The sequence below is a fragment of the Marmota flaviventris genome, chromosome 7, assembly GCF_047511675.1.
Source record: "Marmota flaviventris isolate mMarFla1 chromosome 7, mMarFla1.hap1, whole genome shotgun sequence".
In the NCBI taxonomy this organism is placed as follows: domain Eukaryota; kingdom Metazoa; phylum Chordata; class Mammalia; order Rodentia; family Sciuridae; genus Marmota; species Marmota flaviventris.
In genome coordinates this window covers 63,403,397-63,412,948 of record NC_092504.1, presented here as the reverse complement: position 1 = coordinate 63,412,948, position 9,552 = coordinate 63,403,397, and the positions used below count along the sequence as shown (strand labels likewise).

At 36.5% G+C, this 9,552-nt stretch overlaps 1 protein-coding gene across 1 annotated transcript; it reads left to right on the top strand.

Moving 5' to 3' along the window:
* Nucleotides 1–7,512: 7,512 nt before the first annotated feature.
* Nucleotides 7,513–9,174, top strand: Gk2 (glycerol kinase 2). The gene has a single exon (XM_027939836.3). The coding sequence runs from the start codon at nt 7,513–7,515 to the stop codon at nt 9,172–9,174; it is 1,662 nt and encodes a 553-aa protein (XP_027795637.3).
* The last annotated feature ends 378 nt before the right edge of the window (nt 9,175–9,552 follow it).

The window sequence follows — 9,552 nt, the reverse complement described above, 5'->3', positions numbered from 1 at the left end:
CCATGATAATTTAGTTTTTTTGAGAACACTACCAAAATGATTGCTTCTTTGACATCGTTTTATTTGTATTAATTTAGCATAAAAACTCAAATGCCATGGACAACATTTTTTAAAATCTTTATTTCATAGAAGGGAAGTTTCTTTAGAGATTACCTTTCCTCCAGAACAAAGGAGCAGAGATGTAATTTGACTTGCTAACAATCATAGAGCTAGTTAGAATCATAGCTGTCACTAAAATCCTGATTCACATTCTAATGTACTTTTCAGTACCCATATAAATTTTTTTACACCTTTTTTTACCCCTCATTTTTTAAAATTTAAATTGTTATATATACAACAGAAGGCATTACAATTCATATTGCACATATTGCACATTACCTTAGGGTAATGATGACCATCACATTCCTACCCATATGCCCTCTCCCTTCACCTCCCTCCCTTTTTCCCCTTTGCTCTATCTAGAGTTCATTTAATCCTCCCATCCCCTCCCCGACCCCCGCAGCATATTATGGATCAGCATCCTTAAATCAGAGAAATAATTCGGCATTTGTTTTTTGGGGATTGGCTAAGTTCACTTAGTATTATATTCTCCAGCTCCATCCAATTACTTGAAAATGCCATGATCGTATTCTCTTTTAATGCTGAATAATATTCCATTGTGTATATACACCACACTTTATCCATTCATCTACTGAAGGGCATCTAGATTGGTTCCACAGTTTAGCTATTTTTAAAGTTATCTATATATTGCTATGATCAAGCAAATATAATGACTGAATAAATGCTCTTCATTAGAATTCTAATATATGACAACTGTAACTTTCTAAGACAATGGGATTGAGAACTTTATATTAAAACAATAAAAATGATGTGTGGGCTTGAGTCCCAAATTTGCAGAGATAGTAACAACGACTATAAGAAACTATACAACACACTATTAGAGCAAATGTATTTAAGAATGGCTCTAATAGTGACTCAGTGACAAGAACCCCAGTTTTTCCAAGTACCTTTTGACCTCCAAGCTCTGAAGTTTATCTGTTAGTCGACATATGCAAACAACACATGCACACACAAAGAAATATGTAAGGAAACCTTCCTATCACATTGCTTTCACACATTTGTTCTCCCATAAAGTATGCACAGACATTTCACAGGAAATCCATTAGGAAATATTCTGTAGGAGCATTTCACTGACTAAAGGAAAATTCAGATGCCCATCAAGGAAAGTACCTAGATACTGATTCTTCCCTGTGTCAGCACCATGCCACCCCCATTTCTTTCACAGGGGGATTGTGTGCTCTGGGTCTTGTGCTAAAAACATCATCAAAACCTTTTATTCCCCTATATCTCAATCTCATCTTCTCCTCCAAGTAAAAAATTATAGAGTTGCATGGTAGACAAAATCAAAGAAGTGACTCACTCCATCTGAGTGGCTATTTTGCTGATTTAGTCAGCAACAATGAACTACAGCCAGGCTTTAAAATGAAACACTTCCTATCCCCAATCCCATCTCTCACTCTCTCTCTCTCTCTCACACACACACACACACACACACACACAGGCTTAACACTGGGTTTGTTGTTGTTGTTTCTGTTGGTCTCTCACTCTCAAAAAAAAAAAAAGATGGGGGTAGGCAAGTATGAGCATCTTTCACATTCTGCATTTTCAGAGTAAGTATCCAATGCGACTTGCCATGATAACTAAATTTATTATTAACTGTGTATTTCATGATGTTAGTGACAATATGTTAATGTGATTTTTCACGTCCTCCTGCAGTGAACAGATGGCTCCTTTTACTTTACTTTCCACATCAAGTGTGATTATTTCTTGGTGCCAAAAGCCACCTGCCGCTCCTCGGTCTCCAGTCTAATTTTTTATGTTGGTAAAACACAGCAGGACTTGTTATCAGTTGGATGGCATCTTAATAAAAGGAGACATGCCAACATATTGACATCATGTTCAAGGGGAAATTTCAGCCCCTTCTAACCCTTAACCCCTCTTCTCACCCCCTTTCAAAAAGTGAGGCAAGACAATAAATAAATAAATAAATAAATAAATAAATAAATAAATACAATGCAAAGATCCCACCAGTTTCAAGATGTTTGATTACAATTGTTGGGCCCAGAGCCAAGATGCTGAATTGCCCTCCCTTTGTTCCTAAACCCAAGCACCTCACTCAGGGCTCTGATCTTTCATCCTGTGTAATGATAATTAGCTGTAACATATTCCAAAGTCAAATGTAAGCAGGAATACATTAACATTGAGATCAGTGTCAGGGCTGATCTCATTGGGAAAATGACAAAGAACATGCACGCACACACACATACACACACACAAATTTCAAGATTCAAACATTCATAAAATCACTTTCAAACGTGTGAATATTAAACGTGTTGGCTTGCATGTCATGAGTGCTTACCTAGAATGCCAAGGCCTCCTAATGTGGACGCAGTGACTCCCACAGCCCATGCTTAACAGAGAAAACATGAGTAATAAACCACGGTAGTTTGCTTTAATTTTTCCATTCGTCATTAGAACAAAGAGGGATAGTACGTTAGGTGATTTGTGGTCCAAGAAGAGGTCTTCCAGGCGATTGGATGGCATGGCTCTCAACAGCTGGTCCAGCACATTTGGGAACAGCATGTAGAAAAATGCATCAGTGTTTTGAAGATTACCAACTGTGATGATGCATTGGTTATGACACAATCTAAAAAAGTCACATTTCCTAGCCACAAACTATATAAATGAATGCCTTTATGATCAGGTTACATAAATTCAAGACTAAGATAAGTGAAACTTAGTGAAAGCTAAACTTTCCCACTTACTCCCATTCTTGAGATTAAAAAAAAACATACGGCATTCTTGGATATCTGAGGTTTCTGGTTAAAAGCCAAGAAGTTAAACACACATCTGGTTTCCTAGGATTTGCAAAGTTTATAAAAAGCAGAAGAAAATGCCTACAATAAAAGTGTAAATATCTTCATAAAAATAATGTAATGTAATTAATGATTTTTTTGAGTAAAACAACAATAACTAGATTATTCTACTAAAGAAACTCTCAAATCAATGTGAACTTGGCAGTGATGTTTTTATGTCTTTCAACTGTCTATCCAAACAAAGGAACCTACATAAAATAGATTTCTATTAACTGTGTTTTACAGCTTGAAACTGCTATAGTATTAATGTTAAATTCCCCCCAAATGTCCTGTGTTAAAAGATCTGGTCCCCAAGGAGGTGGTGAAACCTTGAGGAAACAGGGTCTAGCAGGAGATCCTTACATAACTGGGAGTATGAACTTCAAGGCAACTGTGGGATCCTGACCTCTTTTACTTTCTGGCCGTAAGGGGAGCAATTTGCTCTGCCATGCACTCTCTACCATTGCCATCCATCATACCTACCAGAGCCCAAATGGGTCCACCTATTCATGGACTGGAGTCACCAAAACAGAGCCAAAATGCATATTTTCTCTTTATGAGTTATTATTTCAGTTATTCATTATAGTGATGGAAAGCTAACACACCCAGATTTTATTAAGAAAATTTGAAAACTTAGGAGAAATTTAAAAGAAATTTATCCTTCAATACCAGTGTATGTACCATATAGATCACACAATTAGCTTTTAAATATATTAACCTTATTGCATATTTCCATCTACCCACCCCTTATTTATTCATCAATCCATCTTAATACATTAACCAATAGTCCATTTAGAAAGCAAATTTAAAATTATCTTAATTTTATTATAATTATCTAATAAAGTAAGGGCCAGAAATAGTGATGTTCATCAATTCATCTAACAAACATTTTCTAAGTTCTTTGATTTAGATCAGGCTGAAGATAGAAAGATATATAATAAAATAGCCCAAATATCTGCCCTCCTTGAACTTAAAAGGTGGTGGAAATAACAGATAAAAAATAAATAAATGACTTTCTAAAACATGATATGCATGGGAAGATATGTCAATAGAGACAAGTAAATTTAACAGGTATTATTCTGAAACATTGTAATAAGAGCAAGAAGAGTGGTTTATGCTCCACTATATTATTGTCTATAGCAACCTCTCAAAACATATTTGTCAAAATACTGACTGAATGAATAAATTTTAAACTTTGTACCATAGACTTCCTTTAAAATTTTTACATTAAGTAGTAGTTGCAATTAGCCAGATATTATGTCATTTGAATGTATGAATATGCTACAATGAAACCAACTATTCTGTATAATTAATATGGACCCAAATAAACAATTTTTTTGTTAAAAAAAATACTTGCACTCCAGAAGAGTAGCCTTAGAGGTTAACAAAAAATATATAAAGTCAATTATGTTAACAATTTTTTTAATTTCATATTAAAAGATTGTTTAAAGAAAACATCCTAATTTTTGAATGATGCTATTCTAAACAGTATGTTCACCTTTAACACATTTGCATTTGGATGAAATATAATCAATGAAATTACTTCTTTATAAAGCTGAATACTATCACAAATAAGGCAATGCCAACAAATATTTCAGAGGTGCTTAAATTAGAATATAGAGAAGCTAATATAGACTATCAAAAGCTGTTTTTTTTAAATGTAAAAAAAAAGTACTGATGTTTAAGCTCCTTAGCTTTTTGTTCATCTGTTTGTTTAAAGCATTTTCTGTCTGCTTTGGGTTTGTCAGCTTTGGTTAATTCATCAAATAGTTAACAACTGCTCTAAGAGACTAAATCAATTAGGTAACTTTCTAACTGAATTGAAACACTTACCTGATTATTTGATCACTACAATTTGTTATCAGTATAACTAGTATGTAAATAAGTTCTTTATAAACAAAACTGATGACTTTATAAAGTACTTGTATTAAAGAAAAATTGCTCAGATAAATTATTCCCAGACTCAAAATTAACGGCATTGGGAAAATGTGTTTGTGTATACTGGTTTGACAGGAAAAAGGGATATAGGCAAGAAACATTTGGTCCAATAATGTCATTCTGTAAGTTAATCTACACACATAATATTTACTACTGCCAAATACTTGGGGGAGAAAAATGTTTAAAACAATTTAAATATAATCTTTTCCATGCAAATTCAGGTGTAGTATGGTCCCACAGAGTAGTATATTTTGCCTCTAAACTTTTGCTTAGAAAATCTCAGAATTTTAAAACTGAAAAAAAAAAAAAAAACATGACCAGGAAAATATGTACCTGCTTCTGATGATTTCTACCTTCCCCTACATAAATTAGATTTATTACCTCTTTCTCTGGCTTTATTCTATTTGATGGGAATTATGATCCAGCTAAAATAGTGAAATAACAATATTACATTTAATGTTGTTATTTTCTATCTTGTTCTGTTTGATTTCACTAGGAATAAAAGAGCCTCATCCTTGAGCTAATTCAGAAATGTAGTGTATGCCCTAATGTAGAAAACTACCATTTAAGCTGGGCATGGTGGCACATATCTGTAATCCAGAGGCTCTGGAGGCTGAGGCAGAAGGATCACAAGTACAAAGCCAGCTTTAGCAATCTAGCAAGGCTCTAAACAACTTAGCAAGACCCCCGTTTCAAAAAAAAAAACATAAAAAGGGCTGTAGATGTGGCTCAGTGGTTAAGTGCCCCTGGGTTCAACCCCAGTACCAAAAAAAACCAAAAAACTATTCATTGAGTAGATATTCAATAAATTTTAATTATTCACCCTTTACAATTAATCTAAAACTTCAAGTTTACATTTAAGGGCCTTTCACTTTGGCAAAGACAGACTAAAAGAGATTGGATTTAAATTTTGATCTGAAACAATTAGGAAAAAAAAGAAACAAAAATATATTAACAGTTCACATAATTCATAAAATATATAACAATGGCTCATAATGATTTCTAAGAGGTAAGAAACAAATGGTAGGAGTTCTAGTAGATTACTGCCTTGAAGTTTTGAGACCATATCACAGGGCCCTAGGACCCAGGTGGAGCCCAGTGGAAATTCTATGGTGAGGAGACGGAGCTAAGCATTCAAAGAAACTAAGGAAGCTAGACTATGCAGTATATATACTGGAAAGAGAAGTGTTACACAGAAACAGACTCTGGAGCTCTTCAGAGGATCCGCAAGTGTTCATTTAAGTTTTGATCAGTGCATTTTGTGTGTGTGTGTGTGGTGTTGGGGATTGAATCCAGGGCCTTGTGCATGCTAGGCAAGCACTCTACCAACTGAGCTATATCCCCAACCCAGTAAAGAACTTCTTGAGGCTGAATTGCACATAAAAAGATCAGAGAAAACAGCATCCAGTTTTGACGCAGGATTGAGCAGAGTGACTATTCCTACCAGTCTCCAGAGCCTTATTTTTTATCAGCATTGGATAGAGTAAGAAGGAAAATCTTATTTAGACCTACACTGAGTATGGTCTTTGTTCTACCTAACAAATCTTAAAAGACCCAAAGAATCAAACTGTTTCCCTATAACTTACCTACATCTGAGAACAAAGTTCTCAAAGAAGATTTATAGGAATATAAAAGTATCCAGCATCCAGCCAGGTGAAATTACAGTGTTTGGCATTTACAATGGCAGGCATGCAAAGAAGTCATAATGAAGAGATAACTGAAATGGAACTGACACAGATTTTAGAATTAGCAGAAAATGAAATTAAAAAGTTACTCTAACTATATTTCATGTGTTCAAAATTTAAGTACATATTTACAAAACACAAATTGACCTTCTAGTAATGAAAACTATGATGGTGTGAAGTGAAAAATACACCAGATGAATTAACAGCAGATTGGACGTTGGAAAAGAAAAGATTAGTGAACTTGAAGATCTAATAATTAGAAACTCTCTAAAATCAAGCACAGAGAAAAGATAATTATAATGGGTAGAGCTTCCGTGAGCTTGTAGAATAACTCCAATATGTGTCATCTGAGTTCTTAGGGGAGTGAAGAGAGAATAAAACATATTTGAAGAAATAATGGTTAAAATTTCCCAGATTGGATGAAACCTGTAAACCTACAGATTCAAGTGACTCAATGAACACCAAGAGCAGAAAAACAAACAAACAAAAAAACTACACAAAGGTACATCATGATAAAATTGACCAAAATGAAGAAAACCAGAAAGGCAGAGAAAAATACACGTTAGTAACAGCTTTCAATATTAAGACTAATGCTTTCTAGAGGTTCAAAAGTTGGAGAATGCATCTCCAGCACACCCGCACTGAAAGAAATGTTGAAGGTTATTTCACAGGAAGAAAAGAAACAACAGAAATACAGAGGCACACAAAAGAGTGAAAGCACCGGTATCCTTAATCACAGGCATAAACATATAACTTGTTTAAACTTCACACGCTCCAATGACGCAGAAGATGCTGGAGGCGAGGCTTGGGACGCAGGGGCGGGGCAAGAGGGTGCAACGCCAGTTAGGGGGCAAAGGTCCCCAGAGGCAGCCACGCCTGCGCAGCGTGTGCCTGGCTGGCTGCGCGCCCCTCCCCCAGTGCCGCCCTCTCCTGGGAAACGGTACCAGAGCTGCCAGAGGCGACTGACTGGTGTCATGGCAGCCCCAAAGAAAGGAGCTGTGGGGCCGTTGGTGGGGGCAGTGGTCCAGGGTACCAACTCCACTCGCTTTCTGGTTTTTAATTCAAAAACAGCAGAACTACTTAGTCATCATCAAGTGGAATTGACCCAAGAGTTCCCCAGAGAAGGATGGGTGGAACAAGACCCTAAGGAAATTCTTCAGTCCGTCTATGAGTGTATAGAGAGAACGTGTGAGAAACTTGATGAAGTGAACGTTGATATCGCCAACATAAAAGCGATCGGAGTCAGCAATCAGAGGGAAACCACTGTAATCTGGGACAAGTTAACTGGAGAGCCTCTCTACAATGCTGTGGTGTGGCTTGATCTCAGAACCCAGTCTACCGTTGAGAATCTCAGTAAAAAAATTCCGGGAAATAATAACTTTGTCAAGTCTAAGACTGGCCTTCCACTTAGCACTTACTTCAGTGCAGTGAAACTTCGCTGGATGCTTGACAATGTGAGAAACGTTCAAAAAGCTGTTGAAGAAGGTAGAGCTCTTTTTGGTACCATTGATTCATGGCTTATCTGGAGCATGACAGGAGGAGTTAATGGAGGTGTCCATTGTACAGATGTAACAAATGCAAGTAGGACAATGCTTTTCAACATCCATTCTTTAGAATGGGATAAAGAGCTCTGTGACTTTTTTGAAATTCCAATGAACATTCTTCCAAATGTCTGGAGTTCTTCTGAGATCTATGGCCTAATGAAAAGTGGAGCCTTGGAAGGTGTGCCAATATCTGGGTGTTTGGGGGACCAGTCTGCTGCATTGGTAGGACAGATGTGCTTCCAGGAAGGACAAGCCAAAAACACATATGGAACAGGCTGTTTCTTATTATGTAATACAGGTCGTAAATGTGTATTTTCTGAGCATGGCCTTCTGACAACTGTGGCTTACAAACTAGGCAGAGACAAGCCAGTATGTTATGCATTGGAAGGTTCTGTTGCTATAGCTGGTGCTGTTATTCGTTGGCTAAGAGACAATCTTGGAATTATAGAAACCTCAGAAGAAGTTGAAAAACTTGCTAAAGAAGCAGGTACTTCTTATGGCTGCTACTTTGTCCCAGCCTTTTCAGGGTTATATGCACCTTATTGGGAGCCCAGTGCAAGAGGGATAATCTGTGGTCTCACTCATTTTACCAACAAATATCATATTGCTTTCGCAGCATTAGAAGCTGTTTGTTTCCAAACCCGAGAGATTTTGGATGCCATGAATCGTGATTGTGGAATTCCACTCACTCATTTGCAGGTTGATGGAGCAATGACCAACAACAATATTCTTATGCAACTACAAGCAGATATTCTGCATATTCCAGTAGTAAAATCTTCCATGTCTGAAACAACTGCTTTGGGAGCTGCCATGGCAGCAGGAGCTGCAGAAGGAATAGGCGTTTGGAGTCTTGAACCTGAGAATTTGTCGGCAATCACGATGGAAAGGTTTGAACCACAGATACAGGCTACAGAAAGCGATATTCGTTACGCTACATGGAAGAAAGCTGTGATGAAGTCAATGGGTTGGGTTACAGCTCAGTCTTCTGAAAATGGTGATACTGCTATCTTCTCTAGTCTGCCTTTGGGATTTTTTGTAGTGAGTAGCATGATAATGTTAATTGGGGCAAGATACATCTCAGGTATTCCATAATAATTCCAACCGTGGATTCCCAAGATGTGAGCTTTTTACATAATGAAAGAATCCAGCAGTTCTGTCTCTTAATGTGATGACATTATTTCTCTGATTTTATTTATAAATCACTTGCTACATGACCTATGAGAACCCTATGTAGACCTGTGGCTTCAAATAAAGAAATCACAGTAGAAAAACACTGTGGAAACATCTGGTGTGTATTTTTTTTTAACATCAGTATTTAAATTTGATTTAACATCCTGCCCCACTCTGTAAAATACAGCATATTTGTATTCTATCCATAAAATTTATCATCAAATATACTCTATCATTTATGGACCAGGATTTAGTTATCTGTGCTAACCACACCTGATTAAGAACTATAACTAATCTGCT